Genomic DNA, 25870 nt, shown 5'->3' with positions numbered 1-25870 from the left:
AGTTTTTTAGGGGATTCGGAAGGTATCCAGTGCGGAGAACTCAACAAAAAGCTGTGGGTTAGTCGGCCTTCCAAATACCCTTCAAGTTCTTTTGATAAACTATATATAATACCTAACACAGCTAAGAACAAGTTGCAAAAGTAAATGTCAGAAATAAACTATTAAAAATGCTATTAGTTCGTACATATAAAACGATTCGCAACGGTAAGTGTATAAAATTACTTGCTTTACAATTCTTTTAAATTTTTAAACATTTACAAATTTCAAAGAAGATATTATTTTCTGCATGCTAATTTAAGCACCATTATCAACATTCTTTGAATGCCTGTTTTTTCCGTAACAAACTTGTTGTGCGATGTAATTTGAAAAGAATACATTTGTGAAAAAAGCTAATAGCCAGATCTTTTTCTGCACCATAAATCTTTTTGTCAGAGGACTTTATCCAAATACCTGAAAAACCAGACAGCCACAGCCAAGCCAACAAGAGCCCTTTTTGTTTTTTTTATACCAATTTTAACGGATTTTATTAAGGGCTATCAGTCATTGAACACACAAACGGTTGCTTAATCCCGGGGGTATGCGATTTTTCCTCTACCACAAAGCGGGCGCGGCATAGTTCAAAGGTGCTGGGGCGTAAGTCAGTGGAGCAGCGTATTTGGCCAAAACGGGCGCAGCATAGGGATGGGCGTACGGAGCAGCGAAGGGGGTGGCAATGGGGGCACCAAATGGAGCCACTCTGTTGAGGATTGGAGCAGCCACTGGAGCGGGAAGAGGAGCGGCCAACGGAGCAGCCAATGGAGCGGCCAACGGAGCGGCCAATGGAGCGGCGAATGCAACGGGAGCTGGAGCGCGGAATGAAGCTGCTAGGGGAGCGGCTAGGGTCCTCAGCACTGGAGCAGGAGCCACCGGAACTTGGGCGATCACTGGAGCAGCGGCAATGCCATTGAAGGTCCTGGCTACGACTTGGCTGCTGGCGGCAGTGACCACAGGAGCGGGAGCAGCAATCACCGGAGCGGGAAGAGCTGCCAGAGGAGAGTGAAGCAATCCTGGCTTGGCAGCCGCACAGGCGATCAGGGCGCAGATGAGAACGGCCTAGAAGTAGCAAAATAAGATAATGAAGTACATATGTATATATAAGTTACTTGGCAATTCAATACTAACGTATTTGAACATGATGGCTTAATGGTTTTTGGTTTTCTGATTTGAAGCTAAGCTTGGATTGACTTGAAAGCAAAGAGCTGACTGATGACAATCGAAGGCAGACCGCGAGGTATTTATACCACTCAGTGTTAAACGCGACGGCTACTTAAGATTCCAAATGCGCCGCAACCGTTGGGCCATTATTAGTGTCTGAAAAATATTAGTTGGTAGTTTGCAAGTTTAGGTCTTCGAGGGACGGCATAAAACCCGAAGGGCAGTCAATTGCACTCGCTGGCTAATTATACAGAAATGGTTTTTAAATGCAATTCGGATTTCATTGGGAATTTACCATTATTGGCATTTACCGAGGCCAACAAGTGGGTTAATGGCTGGTGATAAACATATTATTTATATTTTCTACAAACTGTTTTCGTCATCTAAAGCCCTTTGAGAGTCACAGCCCTAAGAACACACAGTGCTTAACCACAAGCGGAGGTAGAAATTTATTAGATTTCCGGGTCAGAAATTAAACAAAAATTTTGATAACAATAATTCAAGTCTACATTTCTCACACTTCAACCTAACCTTTGGTTTTTGGCCCAAGGAATTTTCATCGAAAACCTGTTGGCAGCCACAAAAATATATATGTATATGGAGACTAGTCCAGTCTTCCCGGCCAATTAAGCATTTTGAACACGTGCCGGCTTCGGTCAGCAGTAGAAAGCACACATGAACACACTCGAATGATTTGGGGAACTCCTCTGCTGGACGGCGACATTGCAACATTTATTGTTTTGGGCATCCGGGTCAAGGTTGGAGAGCGGTCGTAGTTGGCTGACCTTTGCTATTTGCTTAGAATGAGGGGCTCAATTGGCAGGGATTGTAAAGCTTAGACTAGCTTAAGCTAAAGCTAAGAATTTTAATACTGTTTTCATTTAAATGTGGTCCACATCCCATCGACTCGCAATGATTTAGACACTATTTATTGATACACATAAAACATTGAGGAATATCTAAAATTATTATTACAAGATTCAGTACTCCTACTTGTTTTCAAAATTACAAGGGGTGTTCCTTATTTTTATTTCCTTGAAATCGTTTTAGCCTCTTTATATTTTGTTTAATATGAGATACATTTTTGTTGATCACCTATCAGTATATTGTGTCATTAAAGTTACCAATATTCGTATGCGATACATGCTACTGGAGCGCTTTAGAGACACCGCAAGTCGAGACTTACTTTAAATGTCCTTCGTTATCTGAACATGTATAATATAAAAGCTGTCGAAATGTTATAACAGGGCTGCTATATATATTTCTGGCCTAATAATGAAAATACAAATATTGATCAACGAAAATGGTTTTATTGTTTTTCAAAATATTCTCCATCCAGATTTATACACTTTTGCATGCGTTCAAATCAATTTTGAAGCACTTTTTCCATTCCGATTATGACACCTCCAAAAAATGGTTTTTTAATCCCTCAATAGCTTTTTCTGGCGATGAAAAACGGTCACTCAGCATTATTTTCTTGTTTTTTTTTTTTATCTTGATTCTTGATTTTATTATGTCTCCTGTGACGATTTTATAAACGCCTTTTGAAGCACCGCGATCGTATTTGGTCAGCTTTTCATCACACCAATCCACTCGAGCCTTTTTTTAAGCGATTGTCAAATTGTGCGGGATCCAACGAGAACAAACCTTTTTTATGGCCAGGTGTTCATGCAATATCGAATGTATGCTGGTGGGAGAATGCATAGGCATGCCTCTATCTGAACAACGGCTGTTTTTGGACGACCCTTACGGAATTCGTCTTTGAGCGAGCGTCGGCAACGATTGAATTCGTTGTACCAGTTTTTCACAGTGCTATAGGATGGTGCTTTATAGCCATACAAAGATTTTAGTTCATCGATGCACTCTTGTCGTGATAATCCACGTCGAAAGTAGCGAAAATGATCGCACGAAAATGTTTACGAGTTAATTCCATTTTTTTGACGAGATGCATATTTGTAATCCCAGTAAATAAAACAATTCACGATTAAATGACAAAACGTTCTGAGTGATGTTATGCTAAAAAATGTCAAACTTTACAATGGTAATGTCAGTTTGCACCTGGCAACACTTAGTGTTGCCTAGTCCAGAAATATATATAGCAGCCCTCGTACTATGTGTTTGTCCTGATTTATATATTGTCACATATAGAACAGTTAATAAACCGAAGCCAAAATAGTGACTTTGATTTCACCTTCCTGGAGTAAAATTCTTGGATGTCTTAACTAAAGTAACCCACATTCCACAAGCTCTTGAATAATTTTAGAAATTATTTGGCAAAACCTTGGTCTCAATTCACTTTCAATTTTATTTGCTACACTACAATAATGACACGCTTCTTACAGTTAGCCGTTGAGGTGTGCTCTGTGAATGCTAATTCTTTAGCGGAACGGCACGTTCTCTGTTGAATCCATCATTAAAACTACAGGCAACGCTATAGTCGACTATTAAATGCCTCTTATTCTGCTAAAGGAGTGAGCGAGTGAGATGGCAATACGCGCACGGACAGACAGTGGAAGGGACAGACTCGACTAGTGATCCTGTCCAATAGCACATAAGCTTCAAGGCTCGGAACGGCTCAATTCCGCTGTTGCATAGTTCTAAACAATCTAGTACGCCCTATTACGAGTAATGGGTTTTATTAAGTCACATCAGATTATCAAAGCCTTCTTTTTGTATAAGTGTGCCACAGATAGGTATCATGCTTATTGGTAGCTACTTATATGTATTTTCAGTCTCTAACTTTATTTCAGCACACTTATTAAAAAGGGTTGATAATGATAATATTTGACTTCCTTAAAAATAAAAACTGTGTATATATATTACAAACAAAAATCAATATCCTTGCCTGTAATTTGGTTTTTAAAGATGCTTGTCTTTCAGCTTTCATTAGGACTTTTATTAAACCTAAAATTGATTCGTAACTATGCTCTTAACCTTACTAGTACAATAATTAAACGGCCTAGTGCCGTTAAATTGAGATGTCATTACTTTTTAAGCCCTTGATTTCTTTCAGTTAGCACTGAAAAGTTCATTAGCCCGACCTCGACTGTCCAGCGACCTTGACTTAATTACAAATTTCTGTCGCCAACAACATCAAAACAAACCATTTTTCCCACTTTTAAATATCACGCATCCAGCGACGGCTGCCGGTGGCCAATAACTTGCCCACTTGCTACGTGATCTGCATCTGCAATCGAGGCGGTGGAGTTCCAGAGGCCAGTCATTACTGTTGTTTATGAGCACGGCCAGCTGCCAGTGGCTAATTCAATTTAAACTGTCCACCAGTCCCACAGTTTCACTTGCCCTATAAAGTAATTTCTAGTGATTTATCTTATTTTTCGTATATTTATTGTTCAGTCAAAGTCCTTATAAGAGAACTGAAGCTGCAGCCGGAAGCGCTTTATAGGCTAGTGGAGAAGTGTAAGCCAGAGGAGCGGAGTACGCCAAAGGAGACGAATAGGCCAAAGGAGCAGCCAACGGAGCTGCCAGAGGAGCAGCAGCGAACTTGGCCACTACTGGAGCAGCCACGGGAGCAATCACAGGAGCGGCGGCGATTCCATTGAAGTTCCTGGCGATCACCTGGCTGCTGGTGGCGGTCACAACTGGAGCGGGAGCAGCTACCACGGCAGCAGGAGCAGTGTAAGCCAGGGGAGCAGAGTAGGCCAAAGGTGCACCCAGGAGTCCAGGCTTGGCAGCAGCACAGGCAACGAGTGCGAGGACGACGACGGCCTGTGAATAAATCAGGTTGGTTAGTTTAATCCTTTGAGGGTCCTTTCTTAAGAACATACGTATTTGAGCATGGTGGTATATTTCGTTGTTTTGCTTCTTCGGAAGGTTAGAAACTGTTTGATATCCCACTGCTCTTCGTGGAGCATATTTATACCCGAATGTCTGCTCAGCTCTGACTCATGATCGCACGCATTCAGTTCATTTAAATGCTGTGACAGTCTCCCGTTACCATTTACCATTTACCATTTGCACTTTGCCGTAGTTTATGTGATTTCCCACTGCTGAGTGCAGAATGTGGAATAACTCTTGGTGGCCACTGAATGCGATGGCCTGAGGTCACAGACGCAGTCCCGATTCGGCGTATAAATAGTGGTGTAAAATGTGTTGAACGGCATCAGACAAGTTCAAGTTTTCGATCCGAAAGCACCAGATCAATAATCAAAATGTTCAAATCCGTAAGTTTAAAAACTTAACTTGCTGCCTTGTTTACTAATTGTATTCTATTCACAGGCTGTTGTGTTCCTGGCTATCGTTGCCTGCGCATCTGCCAAGCCTGGACTCCTGGGTGCTCCATTGGCCTACACTGCTCCCCTGGCTTACACTGCTCCTGCTGCCGTGGTAGCTGCTCCCGCTCCAGTTGTGACCGCCACCAGTAGCCAGGTTTTCGCCAGGAACTACAATGGAATCGCCGCCGCTCCTGTGATTGCTCCCGTGGTGGCCAAGTACGCGGCTGCTCCTCTGGCTGCTCCCTTGGCCTTCTCCTCGCCTTTGGCCTACTCCGCACCTCTGAGCTACGCCGCTGCTCCTGCTCCACTTCTCATTTAAATTTCAAAGCTGTGATCACCTATTACAACGATAATAAATTGTGATAAATCTCAATTAAGATATTCATTTTAAATACGCAACATAAACATTTATGACCAATTTACTTACATTTTCATGTTCATTTTCAAATTCATGGGCTATCAGATACCTCTTACTTAGCTAGCGGAGGTGGAATGAAGAATAAGAAATGCAAGTAGCGAAGCGACATTTTACAGGAATGCACTATAGCGCCACCTAACGACGGCAACATTTATTAATTACAAACCTTTATTGTCTTTGACTGTGGTTGCTAAATTAATTAGTTGCTAAATTCTAAATTCTAAAGTATTGGAGTGGTTTCGCTAGCTTATGCATGCTGTCTTTAATGAGACAATACGGTCCCTACTATGTTTTTACAACTCCCACAAACCGCCCAAAACTGTCAGGCCTTTTGATAAATGTTTTGATATTTTTTATACACGTTACTCGTAGAGTAAAAGGGTATAATAAATTCGTTGAAAAGTATGTAACAGGCAGAAGGAAGCTTTCCCGACCATATAAAGTATATACATATATTCTTCATCAGGATCAATAGCCGAGTCAATCTGGCCATGTCCGTCTGTCCGTATGAACGTCGATATCTCAAAAACTTTGAAAGCTAGGAAGTTCAGATTCAGCATACACTGACTCCAGCGACATAGAAGCAGCGCAAGTTTATCGATTCATGTTGCCACGCCCACTCTAACGCCCAAAGCTACCACGCCCACACTTTTGAAAAATGTTTTAATATTTTTTCATTTTTGTATTGGTCTTTGAATAATTAAAACGGAATGCATATAAAATAATACAAAAGAGAGTGCTGCAGTCAAGTGCCTCGACTATCAGATACCCGGTACTCGGCTGATAACTTCAAAGGCAATAAAATGATATAAATCAAAACATTCAAAAACATAGCAGTGATAGTTTTGGTCGTGGCTAAATGTTTCTGGCATTTCGATGGAAATGTGTAAGACAAGTGATAATAAAATGTCTAGCTTTAATAGTTTCCGAGACCTCGACGTTCATGCGAGCGGAAAGACAGACGAACATATCGACGAACAAACGGAAAAGTCTAGATCGACTTGCAGATGATCTTGATCATAAATATTCCGAATGAAAGTTCCGCATCGTTTCCCTCTACCAGTTACAAACTTCCTAACGAGTCTAGTACGCTATCTTTTATTCTGCGAGCAACCTGTGTTAAGCAAATCCATAGATCCAAAGCTTCTTCAGTAATTTTCTGTGGTCGTAAATATCGATTTATTTCATTTCTGTTATTTCTGTTATTTCATTTTTATTATATTTATCGTGTTAGATGATCACAGTTTAGTAATTTAGATGAGAACTGGTGCAGGAGCAGCGGCGTAGCTCAGAGGTGCGGAGTAGGCCAAAGGCGAGGAGTAGGCCAAGGGAGCAGCCAGAGGAGCAGCCGCGTACTTGGCCACCAGGGGAGCAGCCACGGGAGCAATCACAGGAGCGGCGGCGATTCCATTGTAGTTCCTGGCGAAAACCTGGCTACTGGTGGCGGTCACAACTGGAGCGGGAGCAGCTACCACGGCAGCAGGAGCAGTGTAAGCCAGGGGAGCAGTGTAGGCCAATGGAGCACCCAGGAGTCCAGGCTTGGCAGATGCGCAGGCAACGATAGCCAGGAACACAACAGCCTGTGAATAGAATACAATTAGTAAACAAGGCAGCAAGTTAAGTTTTTAAACTTACGGATTTGAACATTTTGATTATTGATCTGGTGCTTTCGGATCGAAAACTTGAACTTGTCTGATGCCGTTCAACACATTTTACACCACTATTTATACGCCGAATCGGGACTGCGTCTGTGACCTCAGGCCATCGCATTCAGTGGCCACCAAGAGTTATTCCACATTCTGCACTCAGCAGTGGGAAATCACATAAACTACGGCAAAGTGCAAATGGTAAATGGTAAATGGTAACGGGAGACTGTCACAGCATTTAAATGAACTGAATGCGTGCGATCATGAGTCAGAGCTGAGCAGACATTCGTGTATAAATATGCTCCACGAAGAGCAGTGGGATATCAAACAGTTTCTAGCCTTCCGAAGAAGCAAAACAACGAAATATACCACCATGCTCAAATACGTATGTTCTTGAGAAAGGACCCTCAAAGGATTAAACTAACCAACCTGATTTATTCACAGGCCGTCGTCGTCCTCGCACTCGTTGGCTGTGCTGCTGCCAAGCCTGGACTCCTGGGTGCACCTTTGGCCTACTCTGCTCCCCTGGCTTACACTGCTCCTGCTGCCGTGGTAGCTGCTCCCGCTCCAGTTGTGACCGCCACCAGTAGCCAGGTTTTCGCCAGGAACTACAATGGAATCGCCGCCGCTCCTGTGATTGCTCCCGTGGCTGCTCCAGTAGTGGCCAAGTACGCTGCTGCTCCTCTGGCAGCTCCGTTGGCTGCTCCTTTGGCCTACTCTTCACCCTTGGCTTACACCTCTCCCTTAGCGTACAGTGCGGTTGCATCAGCTCCTGTTCTTCTTTAAAATCTTCAAAAGTAATAAAAAAAATTAAACGAACTCCAATTTCTACCATTTTATTCGGCTCCGCTAATTGGATTTACCTCTGGCATACTAAGACCGCCGAAATCCGCAACCTGCTGATGGGACATTTGAAAGTTTCGAATGCAGGTCACGTAATGGTCATAAAAATTATTGTCAGCTCAATGGCAGTTGCTGCCGTCCAGTGTTTGTTACATTAAATTGTGCGAAATTGATTTGTATTATGGGTTTACTTTTTTTCGGCTTTTGAGCACAGACCTTGGCAATTATGTCAAGGTCAAAAGTGACCTTTGACCGATAGGAGCCACTGATTTGGCACTTGCTGGAAGTGACTGACAGCGTTGGGTTGCCTATTTTCAAAATGTGCCTAGTCTTTAATGGTAAAAGGAAATGTTTGAAAGTATGTAAGGTAAAAGATATGTTCGACATGAAATAAATTCCATTTTAATACTGTATCATTCCACGAGTAAGAGGGAAAGTACCAAGGAATAATGTCTAGAAGGTAGATCAGGAACATATTAGAATATATATTGGACTTGGGTCTTTCCGTCCGTTTGTTGGTATGGACGTCTATTAAAGCTAGGAAGTTAAAATTAACCATGCAGATTGAAGAGAATAAGACGCAGTGCAAGTTTTTTTTTTAGAAAATTATCACGACCACTCTAACGCTTAGGAAACCCAAACACCAAACAAACAATTTTGATAAACGTTTCTATTTCTTTTAATTTTACTAGTTTTCTCGCCAATTTTAATGAACATTTTAATATTAATCTTTTTATCACGAGGAACTTAATTATATCGTTCTCTCTCTTACACCCTTAAAGAGGGTGTATTGATTTTAACCGGAAAAACGCAAAAAAGGAGACATTTGCGGCCATATAAAGTAAATATATTCTTAATCAGTATCAACGTCAGTTTTAAGATCCGTCTGTCCGTCCATCCGTTTTTATGCAGATTCGGATTTCTATATAATATAATATGGATATAATATATAATGCAAAAGTATTTGAGAATATTGGATAATAAATAACAGTTTCGTTGCTTTTAATCATAAAGAGTTCTTATTCGGCATGCAATAGGTTTGTATACCCCTTACTCGTAGAGTAAAAGCCTATACCAAACCAGAGAACGCGTTCCCCGACTATCTGATACCCGTTACTAGCTAGTGGCAGTGCGAACGAGAAAATTTAAGCACTGACAGTTTTAAGCGGCTTGTAAGCGTTAGAGTGGGTGTGACAAAAATATTTTTGGAAAAACGGGAAAAATTAACAAGACTAACAAAAATGTGAAAAAATATAAAAAGATTTTTAAGAGTGTGGGCATGGGAGTTTTGAGCGGTTTGTTGGCGTTAGGGTGGGCGTGGGAACATGAATCGATAAACTCGAGCTGCGTCTATGTCACTGGAGTCTGGATGCTTAATCTGAGCTTCCTAGCTTTTATAGTTCTTGAGATCTCGACGTTCATACGGACAGACGGACATGGCCAAATCGACTCGGCTATTGATCCAAATCAAGAATATATGTATATACTTTATATGGTCGGAAACGCTTCCTTCTGCCTGTTACATACTTTCCAACGAATCTAGTATACCCTTTTACTCAACGAGTAACTGGTATAAAATATTTGCGTGTTAGTTATTGACGGTTTGTGGGCGTTTAACCCTGTACCGCATACAGAGCCATATATGGTTTCTCACTTTCAATAATTATACCCGTTACTCGTAGAGTAAAAGGGTATACTAGATTCGTTGAAAAGTATGTAACAGGCAGAAGGAAGGGTTTCCGACCATATAAAGTATATATATTCTTGATCAGGACCAATAGCCGAGTCGATATGACCATGTCCGTCTGTCCGTCTGTCCGTCTGTCCGTCTGTCCGTCTGTCTGTCCGTCCGTATGAACGCTGTGATCTCAGGAACTACAAAAGCTACAAAGTTAAGATTAAGCATACAGACTCCAGAGACATAGACGCAGCGCAAGTTTGTCGATTCATGTTGCCACGCCCACTCTAACGCCCACAAACCGCCCAAAACTGCCACGCCCACACTTTTAAAAAATGTTTTGAAATTTTTTCATTTTTGTATTGGTCTTGTAAATTTCTATCGATTTGCAAAAAAACTTTTTGCCACGCCCACTCTAACGCCCACAAACCGCCCAAAGCTGCTACGCCCACACTTTTGAAAAATGTTTTGAAATTTTTTCATTTTTGTATTGGTCTTGTAAATTTCTATCGATTTGCCAAAAAACTTTTTGCCACGCCCACTCTAACGCCCACAAACCGCCAAAAACTGTGTTTAAGACTCTCCTTCTCCCTTCCACTAACTGAGTAACGGGTATCAGATAGTCGGGGAACTCGACTATAGCGTTCTCTCTTGTTTTTTTTGGTGATAAAACGGTACATACGCTCATTCATTGTTAACAGTTATTCTTCTTTGCACTATTTTCAGATCTTTTTCATGTTGCCTTCTCTCGCGTTTTAATCAGTTTTGTGCAAGCACCTCAAGCAGACGAACGAAATTGAATAATGCTGTATTTAAAAATTAATTTACTCTATTAAAAAACAAAATTAGCGCTTGAAACTATTAGTTTTCGAAAATAATATAAAGTTTTTTTGAATAATTAATATAATTTGACTATTCGGTAAGCATTATAAGTACTATTTTTTGCAAGAAACTGCTGACGCCATATATGGCTGTATATGCAGCAACCTTCTTTCCACTTATGTGGGAAGCAATTCTGTTTCAACAAAAAAGCGATAGTAAGAAAGACAAAAGTATATAGAAATCGAGTCTCCTAAGGCAGTAGATGTTACAATCACCATATGGGTGGCGTTGATTTACTTGATTCTTTACTGGGACTTTATAGAATTCAATTGCGTTCAAGAAATTGGTATAAAAATATATTTTTCCACATGATTGATATGTGCGTAGTTAATTCGTGGATTTTATACCGTCGTAAGTCAGATCAATATATGCCACTGTTCGACTTCAAGCTTTACATAACTCAGCACCTGTGCAAGGCAGGAAAAAGAAAGAAGCGCGGACGTCCTGGGATGACTCCAACTGCATCGCCGACTACAAGCAGGGAAGGTACTCCTTTTACTAGCATATACTACCATATATAGCTTCGTTTTTATACCCGTTACTCGTAGAGTAAAAGGGTATACTAGATTCGTTGAAAAGTATGTAACAGGCAAAAGGAAGGGTTTCCGACCATATAAAGTATATATATTCTTGATCAGGACCAATAGCCGAGTCGATATGACCATGTCCGTCTGTCCGTCTGTCTGTCCGTCCGTATGAACGCTGTGATCTCAGGAACTACAAAAGCTACAAAGTTGAGATTAAGCATACAGACTCCAGAGACATAGACGCAGCGCAAGTTTGTCGATTCATGTTGCCACGCCCACTCTAACGCCCACAAACCGCCCAAAACTGCCACGCCCACACTTTTGAAAAATGTTTTGATATTTTTTCATTTTTGTATTGGTCTTGTAAATTTCTATCGATTTGCCAAAAAACTTTTTGCCACGCCCACTCTAACGCCCACAAACCGCCCAAAGCTGCTACGCCCACAAACCGCCCAAAGCTGCTACGCCCACACTTTTGAAAAATATTTTGAAATTTTTTCATTTTTGTATTGGTCTTGTAAATTTCTATCGATTTGCCAAAAAACTTTTTGCCACGCCCACTCTAACGCCCACAAACCGCCAAAAACTGTGTTTAAGACTCTCCTTCTCCCTTCCACTAACTGAGTAACGGGTATCAGATAGTCGGGGAACTCGACTATAGCGTTCTCTCTTGTTTTGTCCTCCAAACTATGGCCCCAAAAAAAAATTTTTTTTCTTCAATATTTCTATGCTCATGCAGTAGAGGGTTAAGAGAGACAGAACGACGAAGGCAGACGAACATGACCAGGTCACTCAGCTAGTGGTCTTGATCAAGGATATAAATATATTTTATATTTTATATTTTATATTTTATATATTTCCTTCTTCTGTTACATAGTTTTCAACGAATCAAACATAACCTTTTTACTCTACGACTAACGGTTTTAAAAAGGTTTCGTGATGTCCAAGAAAATTCTGTTAACTATTAGACCCTCTGTATTCACAACAAACTAGTATTTAGCATTTAGCTATGACTGGTTGCCGAGCCCAACATACGAATATGTAAAGTGTAGCAATTCTAAGTACTTGAACTCCATTTTGTTTTAATGACTCTCAATGAACAAATTTATTTTAGTCTATAAAAGTGCCAGACCCATTTTTATTAAACACATAGGATACTCAAGAAGCTCCTAGGTATTGAATTTCGTTAACTAATCGATTCTATCGTTTTATTCATAAATCGACAAAATTTTCAAATAATACAAGTTTGTTTTATCGACAGTTGGATATTACTATTTTATTTTCTTATGTAAGCAAAAATTTACGAACTGAAGATGTATACATCACTTCTTAAATTTTCCTTATACTAGAACAGGTGCAAGAGGGAGACCGTTGTATGCTAGAGGAGCAGAATAGGTCAACGGAGAAGAATAGGCCAGAGGAGCAGCCAACGGAGCTGCCAGAGGAGCAGCAGCGTACTTGGCCCCTACTGGAGCAGCCACGGAAGCAATCACAGGAGCGGCGGCGATTCCATTGAAGTTCCTGGCGATCACCTGGCTGCTGGTGGCGGTCACAACTGGAGCGGGAGCAGCTACCACGGCAGCAGGAGCAGTGTAAGCCAGGGGAGCAGAGTAGGCCAAAGGTGCACCCAGGAGTCCAGGCTTGGCAGCAGCACAGCCAACGAGTGCGAGGACGACGACGGCCTGTGAATAAATCAGGTTGGTTAGTTTAATCCTTTGAGGGTCCTTTCTCAAGAACATACGTATTTGAGCATGGTGGTATATTTCGTTGTTTTGCTTCTTCGGAAGGCTAGAAACTGTTTGATATCCCACTGCTCTTCGTGGAGCATATTTATACACGAATGTCTGCTCAGCTCTGACTCATGATCGCACGCATTCAGTTCATTTAAATGCTGTGACAGTCTCCCGTTACCATTTACCATTTACTATTTACCATTTGCACTTTGCCGTAGTTTATGTGATTTCCCACTGCTGAGTGCAGAATGTGGAATAACTCTTGGTGGCCACTGAATGCGATGGCCTGAGGTCACAGACGCAGTCCCGATTCGGCGTATAAATAGTGGTGTGGAATGTGTTGAACGGCATCAGACAAGTTCAAGTTTTCGATCCGAAAGCACCAGATCAATAATCAAAATGTTCAAATCCGTAAGTTTAAAAACTTAACTTGCTGCCTTGTTTACTAATTGTATTCTATTCACAGGCTGTTGTGTTCCTGGCTATCGTTGCCTGCGCATCTGCCAAGCCTGGACTCCTGGGTGCTCCATTGGCCTACACTGCTCCCCTGGCTTACACTGCTCCTGCTGCCGTGGTAGCTGCTCCCGCTCCAGTTGTGACCGCCACCAGTAGCCAGGTTTTCGCCAGGAACTACAATGGAATCGCCGCCGCTCCTGTGATTGCTCCCGTGGCTGCTCCCGTGGTGGCCAAGTACGCGGCTGCTCCTCTGGCTGCTCCCTTGGCCTACTCCTCGCCTTTGGCCTACTCCGCACCTCTGAGCTACGCCGCTGCTCCTGCACCAGTTCTCATCTAAATTACTAAACTGTGATCATCTAACACGATAAATATAATAAAAATGAACTGTTAAATCGATATTTACGACCACAGAAAATTACTGAAGAAGCTTTGGATCTATGGATTTGCTTAACACAGGTTGCTCGCAGAATAAAAGATAGCGTACTAGACTCGTTAGGAAGTTTGTAACTGGTAGAGGGAAACGATGCGGAACTTTCATTCGGAATATTAATGATCAAGATCATCTGCAAGTCGATCTAGACTTTTCCGTTTGTTCGTCGATATGTTCGTCTGTCTTTCCGCTCGCATGAACGTCGAGGTCTCGGAAACTATTAAAGCTAGACATTTTATTATCACTTGTCTTACACATTTCCATCGAAATGCCAGAAACATTTAGCCACGACCAAAACTATCACTGCTATGTTTTTGAATGTTTTGATTTATATCATTTTATTGCCTTTGAAGTTATCAGCCGAGTACCGGGTATCTGATAGTCGAGGCACTTGACTGCAGCACTCTCTTTTGTATTATTTTATATGCATTCCGTTTTAATTATTCAAAGACCAATACAAAAATGAAAAAATATTAAAACATTTTTCAAAAGTGTGGGCGTGGTAGCTTTGGGCGTTAGAGTGGGCGTGGCAACATGAATCGATAAACTTGCGCTGCTTCTATGTCGCTGGAGTCAGTGTATGCTGAATCTGAACTTCCTAGCTTTCAAAGTTTTTGAGATATCGACGTTCATACGGACAGACGGACATGGCCAGATTGACTCGGCTATTGATCCTGATGAAGAATATATGTATATACTTTATATGGTCGGGAAAGCTTCCTTCTGCCTGTTACATACTTTTCAACGAATTTATTATACCCTTTTACTCTACGAGTAACGTGTATAAAAAATATCAAAACATTTATCAAAAGGCCTGACAGTTTTGGGCGGTTTGTGGGAGTTGTAAAAACATAGTAGGGACCGTATTGTCTCATTAAAGACAGCATGCATAAGCTAGCGAAACCACTCCAATACTTTAGAATTTAGAATTTAGCAACTAATTAATTTAGCAACCACAGTCAAAGACAATAAAGGTTTGTAATTAATAAATGTTGCCGTCGTTAGGTGGCGCTATAGTGCATTCCTGTAAAATGTCGCTTCGCTACTTGCATTTCTTATTCTTCATTCCACCTCCGCTAGCTAAGTAAGAGGTATCTGATAGCCCATGAATTTGAAAATGAACATGAAAATGTAAGTAAATTGGTCATAAATGTTTATGTTGCGTATTTAAAAAGAATATCTTAATTGATAGTACCTAGATTTGTCTCAATTTATTATCGTTGTAATAGGTGATCACAGCTTTGAAATTTAAATAAGAAGTGGAGCAGGAGCAGCGGCGTAGCTCAGAGGTGCGGAGTAGGCCAAAGGCGAGGAGAAGGCCAAGGGAGCAGCCAGAGGAGCAGCTATTGGAGCAGCTAGAGGAGCAGCTAGAGGAGCAGCCAGAGGAGCAGCCGCGTACTTGGCCACCACGGGAGCAATCACCGGAGAAGCGGCTATTCCATTGTAGTTCCTGGCGAAAACCTGGCTACTGGTGGCGGTCACAACTGGAGCGGGAGCAGCTACCACGGCAGCAGGAGCAGTGTAAGCCAGGGGAGCAGTGTAGGCCAATGGAGCACCCAGGAGTCCAGGCTTGGCAGATGCGCAGGCAACGATAGCCAGGAACACAACAGCCTGTGAATAGAATACAATTAGTAAACAAGGCAGCAAGTTAAGTTTTTAAACTTACGGATTTGAACATTTTGATTATTGATCTGGTGCTTTCGGATCGAAAACTTGAACTTGTCTGATGCCGTTCAACACATTTTACACCACTATTTATACGCCGAATCGGGACTGCGTCTGTGACCTCAGGCCATCGCATTCAGTGGCCACCAAGAGTTATTCCACATTCTGCACTCAGCAGTGGGAAATCACATAAACTACGGCAAAGTGCAAATGGTAAATGGTAAATGGTAACGGGAGACTGTCACAGCATTTAAATGAACTGAATGCGTGCGATCATGAGTCAGAGCTGAGCAGACATTCGTGTATAAATATGCTCCACGAAGAGCAGTGGGATATCAAACAGTTTCTAGCCTTCCGAAGAAGCAAAACAACGAAATATACCACCATGCTCAAATACGTATGTTCTTGAGAAAGGACCCTCAAAGGATTAAACTAACCAACCTGATTTATTCACAGGCCGTCGTCGTCCTCGCACTCGTTGCCTGTGCTGCTGCCAAGCCTGGACTCCTGGGTGCACCTTTGGCCTACTCTGCTCCCCTGGCTTACACTGCTCCTGCTGTCGTGGTAGCTGCTCCCGCTCCAGTTGTGACCGCCACCAGCAGCCAGGTGATCACCAGGAACTTCAATGGAATCGCCGCCGCTCCTGTGATTGCTCCCGTGGCTGCTCCAGTAGGGGCCAAGTACGCTGCTGCTCCTCTGGCAGCTCCATTAGCTACTCCTTTGGCTGCTCCCTTGGCCTACTCCTCGCCTTTGGCCTACTCCGCACCTCTGAGCTACGCCGCTGCTCCTGCACCTCTCCTCATCTAAGTTATCAACCTGTGATCACCTAGGACAAAATAAAAATACAAATTTAGTATAAATTTTTTAAATTAGATATAATAATCCTTAATAAGAATATGCTTATAGGATTAACTAACGGTTGATTACGCTTTCCTGGGGTTTTTCTCTTGTTTTATGTCTTTCATGCGATAAACGACAATAGAACTTAAATATATATTACGTCGGATCTCTTACGGTTCATTTAGAACTAAGATGATGTGATATTAATTGGCAATAAGAAATATTTGTTTTCCGCGTACTTATTGGATTTTAAGAGATTATTTGGGTAGAACCAATTTTTTGTAAAACGTATATAGCAACAGCTAATCGACTATAAGCAAATACATTTTCTGTCATTTTTTTTGCGTGATCCAGCCATTTTTCCGTGGGCACATGGTTTTTGCTAGTTTCGGCTCTCCGCTTATCTAAAACGCTTTCATGGCGCATTTCATGCATTGATGCACAATTTAAATAGCCATTTTTGCGTTCGCGCGTTCAGATAGGAGATGGCAGTGCCTTGCCAGCTGCCAGAAGCCAAAAGAAGAGCCGGAAAAATCCCCGGCATATATGTTATCGCCTGCCACGGGCTGGAAATCCCCACGTCCTCAAGGATTTGCGCGTTGGCGCTTCTTTTCCCTTTTTCGTGGGTGCGTTTCCTCTTCATGGCCTGCCTTTAATTTGATTAGTTAGAACTCGTGATTACCGAAACAGAAAAAGCAATAATTCCGAAGCGCAACAAACTCGCTGTATATTGACGTTTACCTACCAGGTCACCAAGTCACGCTACAACCGAAAAATCTGCAACTGCCACCAACAAAAATATTTGCAAAAAGTGTTAGAAAAAGTGTAAACTCTCTCTCGTCTAAATAATTAAAAGTTTGCCCTTGGCCAACGTCCACGCCCCTTCTTTGTCGGTTGTGTTTTGTTTGCCATTTTGTAATTGCTGTTAATGGCAAAAACAAGGAAAATGCTACACAACCTCGACTGTGGAAATCCGGGAGCGAAAAGTCTCCCAACTTTACACGAAATTTGCATTAAAAAACCAGCTCCTGTGAAAGAGGGGGCTTACAAATATTTTTTTCTTTCCCGGACCGAATGCCTACATACTCTCGATAACCATTTATAAAATAATAAAGAGTTGTATGGGCTTAAAATGACAATAGTGAAAAGTATGAGATTATGATATAAAAATATATTTTTAGTTAAATAAGTCAATAAAACACTAAGTTCTGATGCGTTTACTCTGATAATCAAGTTAGAAAGTTGGAACGTGTAATTAATGCTATTTTTGCAACCGAATCACTCTCAGTTAAAAAATAAAAATTGAAAGGAACGTAACGTACACTTAATAGGGGCTATTAAATATAAAATATTAAATAAAATAACCGTTTTTTAGCGGAAAACCCGATAGAGTAAATAAAAAGTGTGTGGCGCAGGCTAAGACGAAGTTACTACATTCGGATTCAAAATTTGTTACCCTGCTCCGAGAGGCCAGAGCATAGTTACCAAACTTTATGAGTTCTTCTTGCCCGTTTCGGCTGCCTTCTTCTTTTTAGCTGTTTGTTTGTCAGTCGGTATATGTTTTCTGCTGGCTGGTAATTTTGTTTGCCGACAAGGCGCAAAATGGTTGAATAATGGCCAGCGACATTTCGCTTAATGTTTGACTTGGCTGCAACATGAAATGTGATGCAGGATGCGACGGAACGAAACACCAGCTTTGCTACAAGAGCCAACAAATGTTTGCTAAGCTAATTTCCTTGTTTGCCCCTTAATTTGATTATGAAAAAGCATTACTCGGGTAAACAATGAAGGATGTGTTTAATTATTTTCTTTATCCATCTGAACTTAAAATAAATCGGCTACCATCATATATACGAAAATATTTGTTAGTATAGACTTGTAAACTAGCTATTATAGGAACTCACCAATAACTTTTCAAGTAATGACTAATTAGTCATTATGAGCTTTAAATATAGTGGCTTCTTTGAAATACAGAAAAAACCTAGGGGTGTACCCAAATTGAATACTTGCTGACCAAATTCTGCGACTTGGCTAATGATCCAGAACGCAAGGCTATCTTTGGCCTAATGCCCCGAAAATGGGACTAATCGCGCCCATTGTGCGTCTATCTATATGGCTAATTATGCTAAACAAATTATAGAATATGATTAATAGAGAGCACGGCCTGGCAATTAACTTTGTGCGATAAATAAACCGGAATATATACGTAAAAGTGAATTAATGCTCGCTGGAATTGCGGGCAGATTTATTGGTCCCGCCCACATTTGGAGCCCCTAGGGTTCGTTTTGGAGAACGGATTTGTCCTGCGATTTAACAATTCACGTAGTGACATTTGCATTTTTGATTGCCTCAATTTTTCTTGCACTGCTTTGTTTTTGCTTATGGCCATCGCAGGTGTCCATTGTAGGCGTTTCACCCCCAAAAAATGTAGGCAAAAAGTTTAAGGCCAAGAAACGTGTCGGGTAAATTAAACAGGTTTCGGTTTTAGTGGGGAGTTTTTGGGTTTAAAAAATGATTCTCCAAAGGTCAGCGAGACTTTAAAATGTTGTGCAAGTCATTTACATGCAGATACCTTTTTGCTGGGCGTGACAATGTCTAATTATGCCGTATTGTGGGTGGCTCTTCTGTTTTTTACGTGGGAGTCAACGCCATTTACTTAATTCGCCCGCGGTTCATTCACGCCAGTGAGGAAAATATTTCAATCTGCGGGCTCCTTTTCTCAACGGGGATTAAAGGCTAAGCAAAAGTTCGAGGGACCAGCACAAAGAGCCGATGTATTATATTTCCAGGCAATTGTTTATGAGGCCTCCTTCTTTGGGCTGGGAACATGGGGACATTATTTTTTCGGTGGGAAGATTCGTGCCAAAGTGGCGGGAAACATAAAACCAAAAGAAAAGGAAACGACGAACCCCAAGCGGAGGGAAAACTCCTACACGCACTCCTCCAAGGGATTCAGGACTCAGGACTCACGACCCGAGGAGTGACGCGTTTGGCGCTGCACCAGCACTTAACCTTGGCTGAACACCGAGGACACGGCACTCGAGGTATGAATTAAATCCTGCCACGAATGCTGTGGCAGGAAACTTTAACCCAAAAGCGCAGGACGATGCTGGCTCTCTTTCGAGGAACAGGACTTCCATTCAGCACTTCTCTTTGGCAAGAGCTTTCAGACCAAAGAGATGTAATTTTAAGAGAGTATAGGAAAGAGGTCGGGAAACTTGTTTGTTAGATATCTCCGAAGGGCAGGTATTGCCAGTTGCTGCATCTTCCTAAAACAAAAATAATAATACAAAAAATAATAAAAAAGGTTTCTAAATTAATAATGGAATTTATCACGAACCTGTTCTCAGCTTTATTATTATTAAAGTATTATTTTAGATGTCTCATTATGATATACTCAAATCATTTTGATCCAACTTGCAATTCGCCTTGTTGTTTGGTCATTTCTAGTCTAACTGATAACTATGGTGGCCTTTCGATGGTTAGCTATAACAAGGTTCAGTTTCTTCGGAATTCTTTTCATGGTCTCTGGCTAGACTTCATAGCTTATCTTATATATTGCTGTGAGGTTCGCTGAACCCCTTCGATTTTATCCAGTCCTTAATGGCCCGTTCCTCTTCGATAGCAATTAAATCAGATTCTTGTAGATTACTTTAGAGCTCATTGAGCACCTCCTATTCACCGACTTTAATTTTCGGAGGAAACTTATTGGAATTGTAGAGACATTATTCTTCAAGGCAGAGTTTTCAGTGGGTCCGAATCATCCATGCTACACCTTCCTATATCTACATATAGCTTTCAAGGGCTTTATCAATCTCATCTTCTTATCCGAGACCACAGTCCATCGGCTTTTTGTTTGGTCGCGTAAATCGGATGTCGTTGTTGTTTTTATTTTTTTTAGTAAAGAATTTTTAGAAGGACATCGAAAGACGAGAAGCTTTTTATATTTAATATGACTTTATTTTTAAAGTCTTTACCAGGTAAACGACTTATGGATATCGCATTTAGGGATTCATCCTGCTTGTAGATGGTTGCATGTGCTCTTTTCCCAGGATTGTTGGCTGATCTTACTCTTCGTCGACATCTGAATACCATGTCGAATATAAATGTTTTAAATTACTTTAAAATTGTTTAATTTTAATTTCAAAACCAAAACAGAGGGTATTTGATTTTCGTTAGAAGTTTGCTACGCAGTGAAGCTAACATACACATGTGTGTACATATGTATATTCTTTGCCCACAATGTCTCATAACAGCCAGCTTTCGTAAGCCAGCAGTACCAATGCATACTTTTGGGCGCTGATTGTGGGGCCATACAAAAAGCGATCAAAAATTAAAAACTTTTCGGGTAACTCACTGGTCTACTAAAACAGACTCAGGGGAAAATGCACACGGCTTTTGATTTGGCCACTCTTTCTTTTACCGTTTGTCTTCGGCTAACACACAGCCACACACGCACACGCACACACACACACCCTCACCGAGGAAAATGGAGAAACAGTCAGGTAGTTAAAACTTTTAAATTGAGGGCGGGGATCATTTGTGATTTCTGCCGTCTGGGCACTGCAAATAAAAGGAAAGGAGCCAGAATGTGGAAAATCCTGGAAAGTTACAGTCACGGCAGAAGCGCTCTGTCACTGCTCATTTGTTGCTAATAATTATAAAAGTTTTCCCCAATCCCCCTAGTGACGTAAGTACCACAGAAAATATATAGAAAAACACTTGCCAGACTATCTGTCTGTGGGCTGATGCTGATAGAAAAAGGACTCGAACTTTTGACAATTGTTTAGTTTACAGGATGTGCTCGACAATGTTTGCCCAGGTCCTTCTTAGAGCTAGCATTTAGCTCAGATTTCGCAGCGAATAGCGAATAGTTTTGCAGTCGCGGCTCGGCCTAAAAGCTTGCAGTATTAAATTTTTATTTGCTTACTTCATAACAATAGTAAGGGCTGTGCCACTCCCCCTTTTAAAAGTCATTTGGTTCGGGTTCTTGGAGCTCAGCCAGAATTCTCGGATAGCAAACAGGCCGAACAAAGCAAGCGCCAAATTGCCCTAAAAGCCTTTTGAAGTCAAAAGTTTTGCCTGTTTGCGCATAATTATTTAGCCGTGACATAAACAAAAAATCACAAAACTGCAAGGACGAGGAGGAATCCTGCAAAAGTATTTTAAGTAGTATTTAACTATTGGGGACTTGGGCAGATATTTTGTTTCAACTGCGCCGAAAGGGTTTCAAAATCACTACCATACTTCATTATACGAGTTTTAAGTTATTAGCTTCTTAGATATTTTATCATTAAAGAAGATACTACTGTACCCTTATCATATTTTAATCTTTAAGGTATGTAAGAGGTCGGATCCCTTATCCATTTTGCTAAAATCTCTTGCATGGTATAAACTGCGATTACGCCATCTTTCGTTAGTCCTTCGAAGTCTCCGGGACCTGGTCTTCATCCTGGTCTAGGCTAGGCAGGTTTCCATCTTCGTCGCCGAACATGAGCCTCTCAATTAGCTCCATTTGGGTGTGGAGAATGGCGGCCAAAGCAAAGGTTCGCTCGATCCGCTCCCTGTATTTCATCTGAGCCAGTTCCTTGTTTACCGGCTTAACATAGATTTTCTCGGAATAAATTGGCCTTATCTTAGTCTTTCGTCGCATAAGCTCAATGTAATCCAGTTTGCGTTGGATATTCTGTGAAACTGTGCGATTCTTTCGCTGGTACCCCCTTTGGCAGTGGAACAGTCTTACGATAAAGTTAATGGAGTCGGCATATTCAACGCGCAGGAATTGCCAGAACGTTATGCGCTGCATTACTTTCTTATCCCTATCCGCCTTGACACTCGCCATCTGATCCCTCATCATGGAAACAATCAAGTTGATCAGCATATACTTGACCACAAAGCCCATTATGGTATACAATAAGATGCCCAGCCACTCTCCGCCGTAAAAGATATCCGGAGGGTAGATCACATTCGTATAGCCAAAAGCGAAGCAGGTGACCGTAACAATGCCCTTGGGGAAATCCCTGAAGTTACTGGTATAGTTGCCATTAATGGTGACCGTCGCAATGCCAATTGCGATGATGAAAATGCCGGTTATTACGAAGGTGCAGAGCAGCGCCTGCCACGCCATGGAGATTGTCTTGGTAAACATTTGGAAGGTGGCGGAAAACTGCATCACCTTCCACAAGCGCATAGTCACCAGGGCCACAGTCAAGCCCGTGACCACATCCTCAATGTAGGAGAGTTGCTCCGGCTGCCGAAAGTCCAGAAAGTCCACCACAACGGCGATTTCAACTTTCTTGATCATCCTTTGAACCAAGTTATCCCGCACCGCCATGACCACCCCCACTACGAGGCTGAGTATCACGATCATTGCATCCACCATGACCCACAGTGTCTTCAGCTGTCGAGGATCGTACCAGACCTTCACGAAGAACGCCTTGGTGAACTGCACCCACGTGACGGCAAAGATAAACACCATTAACATTCCGAACATCGAGAACTCCCTCAGCTGCTCTATAAACGTGTGACTCTCGACCCTCATGTGGCCTTTAGGATATTGGTAGGGAAACTTCTCCACCCACAAGGTGCACACGGTAAAGGTGTTGGCATCCGCGTTGTACAAGCTGAAGTCCATAAACAAAGCCGTCGTATTCGCATCCAGCCAGTTCTTTTTCATCAGGTACTCAATAATTTTTAGGCTTCTATGGCGGGTGTCCGAGAGCAGGACCGTGTAGCCCTTCGATTCCGGATAGTTGAACATATGCCCCACGTGGTTGATGCCCAGAATTAAGTTGTCCCGAGTCCCAGGCGGCAGCCAGGGTGTGTAGATGGGCCAGTACTTGTCCGTGTAGGGAACCCTTTCGTAGGGCAGTGCCCAGCTCTCAGCGAACTCCCGCTCGGTGAACTCGGGAAGCGATAGACCCAATCGGTTGCTCTCCGTCCTCAGCTGCCTTAGCCTCACCACGCCCAGTAGTCTAGTGCCCTCCGCATGGATCCATGGAGCTCCGCCACTGGTGTTCTTGCCATCCGTAAAGGCCATCACCAAGGAGGTGACCACAAATAAATAGATATCTGGCACATTGCTCACACTCAGTAGTCCGAACGTATTCCCATGACTATACTGGAAGAGGATGTGCGTGGCCTCTGTGTTAAAGTACAGCAACTCGTCGAAGAAAGCCAAGGCCACTAAGAAGTAAACCAGGAACAGCTTGCCTGTGAGCCAGAGTTCCTGGGTGATCAGCCGATACTTCAGGTTGACCTTCTCGTTTCGATGCCTCTCCGTGATCATCAGTTCACTCCGTAGCGTCCGGAGGTGCAGTCTCAGCTCGTCCATCAACGTGTCCACCTTGGCATTCTCATCGGCAGTCTCCGGGGCTTGATGTGCTGGCCAGAAGGCGGCATCCAGGGACATAATTGTGAACTTGATGGGCGTTAGGATCAGGATCTGAAGTAAAGTAACTGCCAAGAACGCCACCAGAATCATGTTGAACTTGCCATCCTCGTGACGGAAGCCCGAGAACATCCAGAGGCAGGCCCCACAGAGGGCTATGATTATCAGGGTCAGGTAGAAGATGATGTTACTGAACCTCTTCGCCATTGATCTTTTTCAAGTCTCACTTAAGCCCCTATAAGCATCTATACAAATCACATGAGTAAGAACTCCTTTGACAGTTTAAGATAGGGTTCTTTGGCTGCTTTAGTTTTGCAGTCCCAGTTTTAAGTGCACAATTCTTTAATTGAACTGTTTAGACACATTGTATTACCCTGTTGCACATACAAACTTTCACTCCCAACTTCAGGTTCCGAAGGTACCAATCGTTCGGTTATTTTGACTTTAACGATATAAAGATTTATCAGAAAATATAATATTTTTTCACGTGCTGGATTGTACATATGGATACACATTCTTATATACAAAAATCTTTAAGATTAGTCGGCCTTCTAAATCGAGTTATGCTATAGAACGTGAAGTCTCCACAAATTGGTTCTGAATAGTACGACCAAGAAGCCTTAACCCGCTTTAATTTCACTGGCCTGCCGGTAGTTAGTTAACCTTGCATTTCTATGTCCTTGTCGGGTGCAAGCCCTGTACAAATTATTGTGCTATCAGTGGCACTTCAATGGGCTCCCAGCAGTTGCCACTTAGGGCAGCCGACAAGTGCAGCAGATGCACCACCACTTACCGCCTGCGAGGATATGACCCCCTAGCCCCATGAAGCCACTGGGCTCTCAGAGCTGGGGCTGGCAATAAAATTCCTAAACCTTTTTTGACAAATGAAACGTGCAACAAACAAGACGCCCAAGCAACTGCAGGCGGAAAAGTATGTAAGACGGGGGCTAAAGCCCCACCAGCCAGCTTTCAGCTTGCAGCATCCAGGATACAGGTCCTGGGACGTAGGATGAAGGACGCAGGACCGAGAATCTGCGAATGAGGCGAGCTCCAGTGCCAACAAAGATTTATGCATTTTACAGGGCAGACTACACTTTATGCGAAACTAAACGGCAAACAGTTTGAGTGAGGAAAGCTTTCACTCTCCTTGCAGAGAAAGAAAATAGTAAAAATCATAAAATCTAGTGTTAAACTTAATTATAAAATGTTTTAATGGAAAGAAAAGCTATTTTTTGTCAGTTTGATGTGTTTATTGTCTAATTTGGTGTATTTTGTTTGCGCTAGCAAATTTAATTACTATTGATTCCATTGGGCACGTATAATATCAAATCCGTACTGATTACTGGGTAAGTTACAAAATAAATTTTGTATAAATAATTTCAGTACTTCGAGTCAAAGGAAAATAATCTCTGTGCACCATCTGTGCATTCCTTGGGGAAGCGGAAATGAAGCATCACATGCCCCGTGCCCTCTTCGGATCCGGGGTTTCAGGGGAGGAAGTCCATTGTGCCTTTTAATAGACTGAACTACACGGCATCCGACTCCGAGCGCCGGCATCCTGCCACTTTGTTTGCTGGCAAACATTTGTGCAGCTTACTAATATGCATGCCACCCGACCACCCGGCACTGCTCCCCCGGCTCCTCATCGGCACTAAGCGGAGGATCAGGTGTGCCCGCCCATCCAGGGTGCCACCTCCATTTTCTCCATTTCGCAGCCCCCGCCAATCGGAGCATTTTATCTCCTAGGCCAAGCACAAAAGTTTTAGCTGTTCTCGGTCCGTATCGAAAAGTCGTTAGTAAGCTGACCGCAGAAAGATGCGAGGCAGAAGTGCAGCGGCTCAGAGGAAACTTCGGCCCAACTGGCCGCTCCTATTTCTTGTGTCTCAGTGGCAGTCGGGCAAAAAATGGCCAACTTCCCTAAGACTTGCACTTA

General features: G+C 42.3%; 10 protein-coding genes across 10 annotated transcripts; 4 read left to right on the top strand and 6 right to left on the bottom strand.

Moving 5' to 3' along the window:
* Positions 1-591: 591 nt before the first annotated feature.
* On the bottom strand, positions 592-1173 carry LOC6534951 (cyclin-dependent kinase inhibitor 1C). The gene is made up of 2 exons (XM_039373879.1): positions 1162-1173; positions 592-1092 (listed from the first exon to the last, which is right to left on the bottom strand). The coding sequence occupies exons 1-2, from the start codon at positions 1171-1173 to the stop codon at positions 592-594; spliced, it is 513 nt and encodes a 170-aa protein (XP_039229813.1).
* Positions 1174-4519: 3346 nt separating this feature from the next.
* Positions 4520-5168, bottom strand: LOC6539685 (cuticle protein 38). The gene is made up of 2 exons (XM_002086535.3): positions 4983-5168; positions 4520-4923 (listed from the first exon to the last, which is right to left on the bottom strand). Exons 1-2 carry the CDS (start codon positions 5160-5162, stop codon positions 4561-4563), a joined length of 543 nt encoding a protein of 180 aa, XP_002086571.2. The 5' UTR covers positions 5163-5168; the 3' UTR covers positions 4520-4560.
* LOC26535087 (cuticle protein 38) lies at positions 4852-5802 on the top strand. Its single transcript, XM_015189558.3, has 3 exons — positions 4852-4938; positions 5186-5378; positions 5434-5802. Exons 2-3 carry the CDS (start codon positions 5244-5246, stop codon positions 5746-5748), a joined length of 450 nt encoding a protein of 149 aa, XP_015045044.2. The 5' UTR covers positions 4852-4938; positions 5186-5243; the 3' UTR covers positions 5749-5802.
* Positions 5803-7002: 1200 nt separating this feature from the next.
* LOC26534799 (cuticle protein 38) lies at positions 7003-8014 on the bottom strand. Its single transcript, XM_015189159.2, has 3 exons — positions 7923-8014; positions 7483-7675; positions 7003-7427 (listed from the first exon to the last, which is right to left on the bottom strand). Exons 2-3 carry the CDS (start codon positions 7615-7617, stop codon positions 7101-7103), a joined length of 462 nt encoding a protein of 153 aa, XP_015044645.1. The 5' UTR covers positions 7618-7675; positions 7923-8014; the 3' UTR covers positions 7003-7100.
* Positions 7682-8279, top strand: LOC6540423 (cuticle protein 38). Its single transcript, XM_002087198.4, has 2 exons — positions 7682-7878; positions 7938-8279. Exons 1-2 carry the CDS (start codon positions 7699-7701, stop codon positions 8277-8279), a joined length of 522 nt encoding a protein of 173 aa, XP_002087234.2. The 5' UTR covers positions 7682-7698.
* Positions 8280-12678: 4399 nt separating this feature from the next.
* LOC6534949 (cuticle protein 38) lies at positions 12679-13344 on the bottom strand. Its single transcript, XM_002095583.4, has 2 exons — positions 13165-13344; positions 12679-13105 (listed from the first exon to the last, which is right to left on the bottom strand). Exons 1-2 carry the CDS (start codon positions 13342-13344, stop codon positions 12764-12766), a joined length of 522 nt encoding a protein of 173 aa, XP_002095619.3. The 3' UTR covers positions 12679-12763.
* Positions 13127-14027, top strand: LOC26535937 (cuticle protein 38). Its single transcript, XM_015195449.3, has 2 exons — positions 13127-13567; positions 13623-14027. Exons 1-2 carry the CDS (start codon positions 13433-13435, stop codon positions 13947-13949), a joined length of 462 nt encoding a protein of 153 aa, XP_015050935.3. The 5' UTR covers positions 13127-13432; the 3' UTR covers positions 13950-14027.
* A 1151-nt stretch (positions 14028-15178) lies between these two features.
* On the bottom strand, positions 15179-16235 carry LOC26535654 (cuticle protein 38). Its single transcript, XM_015189661.2, has 3 exons — positions 16149-16235; positions 15709-15901; positions 15179-15653 (listed from the first exon to the last, which is right to left on the bottom strand). The coding sequence occupies exons 2-3, from the start codon at positions 15841-15843 to the stop codon at positions 15291-15293; spliced, it is 498 nt and encodes a 165-aa protein (XP_015045147.2). The 5' UTR covers positions 15844-15901; positions 16149-16235; the 3' UTR covers positions 15179-15290.
* LOC6539433 (cuticle protein 38) lies at positions 15908-16560 on the top strand. The gene is made up of 2 exons (XM_002086285.3): positions 15908-16104; positions 16164-16560. The coding sequence occupies exons 1-2, from the start codon at positions 15925-15927 to the stop codon at positions 16512-16514; spliced, it is 531 nt and encodes a 176-aa protein (XP_002086321.2). The 5' UTR covers positions 15908-15924; the 3' UTR covers positions 16515-16560.
* A 5257-nt stretch (positions 16561-21817) lies between these two features.
* Positions 21818-24232, bottom strand: LOC6539432 (polycystin-2). Its single transcript, XM_002086286.3, has one exon. The coding sequence runs from the start codon at positions 24142-24144 to the stop codon at positions 21964-21966; it is 2181 nt and encodes a 726-aa protein (XP_002086322.1). The 5' UTR covers positions 24145-24232; the 3' UTR covers positions 21818-21963.
* Between the last annotated feature and the right edge of the window lie 1638 nt (positions 24233-25870).

The sequence above is a fragment of the Drosophila yakuba genome, chromosome 3L (assembly GCF_016746365.2).
Source record: "Drosophila yakuba strain Tai18E2 chromosome 3L, Prin_Dyak_Tai18E2_2.1, whole genome shotgun sequence".
Lineage (NCBI taxonomy): Eukaryota > Metazoa > Arthropoda > Insecta > Diptera > Drosophilidae > Drosophila > Drosophila yakuba.
The sequence above is the reverse complement of the archived record's forward strand: the minus strand, read 5'-3'. Positions and strand labels throughout refer to the sequence as shown.

Coding starts and splice junctions, on each gene's coding strand:
- LOC6534949 (XM_002095583.4), bottom strand. CDS start 13,344: ATGGTAAATGGTAACGGGAGACTGTCACAGCATTTAAATGAACTGAAT. Junction 13,106..13,164: donor ATACCACCATGCTCAAATAC/GTATGTTCTTGA, acceptor ATTTATTCACAG/GCCGTCGTCGTCCTCGCACT.
- LOC26534799 (XM_015189159.2), bottom strand. CDS start 7,617: ATGCGATGGCCTGAGGTCACAGACGCAGTCCCGATTCGGCGTATAAAT. Junction 7,428..7,482: donor TAATCAAAATGTTCAAATCC/GTAAGTTTAAAA, acceptor TTCTATTCACAG/GCTGTTGTGTTCCTGGCTAT.
- LOC26535654 (XM_015189661.2), bottom strand. CDS start 15,843: ATGCGATGGCCTGAGGTCACAGACGCAGTCCCGATTCGGCGTATAAAT. Junction 15,654..15,708: donor TAATCAAAATGTTCAAATCC/GTAAGTTTAAAA, acceptor TTCTATTCACAG/GCTGTTGTGTTCCTGGCTAT.
- LOC6540423 (XM_002087198.4), top strand. CDS start 7,699: ATGGTAAATGGTAACGGGAGACTGTCACAGCATTTAAATGAACTGAAT. Junction 7,879..7,937: donor ATACCACCATGCTCAAATAC/GTATGTTCTTGA, acceptor ATTTATTCACAG/GCCGTCGTCGTCCTCGCACT.
- LOC26535937 (XM_015195449.3), top strand. CDS start 13,433: ATGCGATGGCCTGAGGTCACAGACGCAGTCCCGATTCGGCGTATAAAT. Junction 13,568..13,622: donor TAATCAAAATGTTCAAATCC/GTAAGTTTAAAA, acceptor TTCTATTCACAG/GCTGTTGTGTTCCTGGCTAT.
- LOC26535087 (XM_015189558.3), top strand. CDS start 5,244: ATGCGATGGCCTGAGGTCACAGACGCAGTCCCGATTCGGCGTATAAAT. Junction 5,379..5,433: donor TAATCAAAATGTTCAAATCC/GTAAGTTTAAAA, acceptor TTCTATTCACAG/GCTGTTGTGTTCCTGGCTAT.
- LOC6539432 (XM_002086286.3), bottom strand. CDS start 24,144: ATGGCGAAGAGGTTCAGTAACATCATCTTCTACCTGACCCTGATAATC.
- LOC6539433 (XM_002086285.3), top strand. CDS start 15,925: ATGGTAAATGGTAACGGGAGACTGTCACAGCATTTAAATGAACTGAAT. Junction 16,105..16,163: donor ATACCACCATGCTCAAATAC/GTATGTTCTTGA, acceptor ATTTATTCACAG/GCCGTCGTCGTCCTCGCACT.
- LOC6539685 (XM_002086535.3), bottom strand. CDS start 5,162: ATGGTAAATGGTAACGGGAGACTGTCACAGCATTTAAATGAACTGAAT. Junction 4,924..4,982: donor ATACCACCATGCTCAAATAC/GTATGTTCTTAA, acceptor ATTTATTCACAG/GCCGTCGTCGTCCTCGCACT.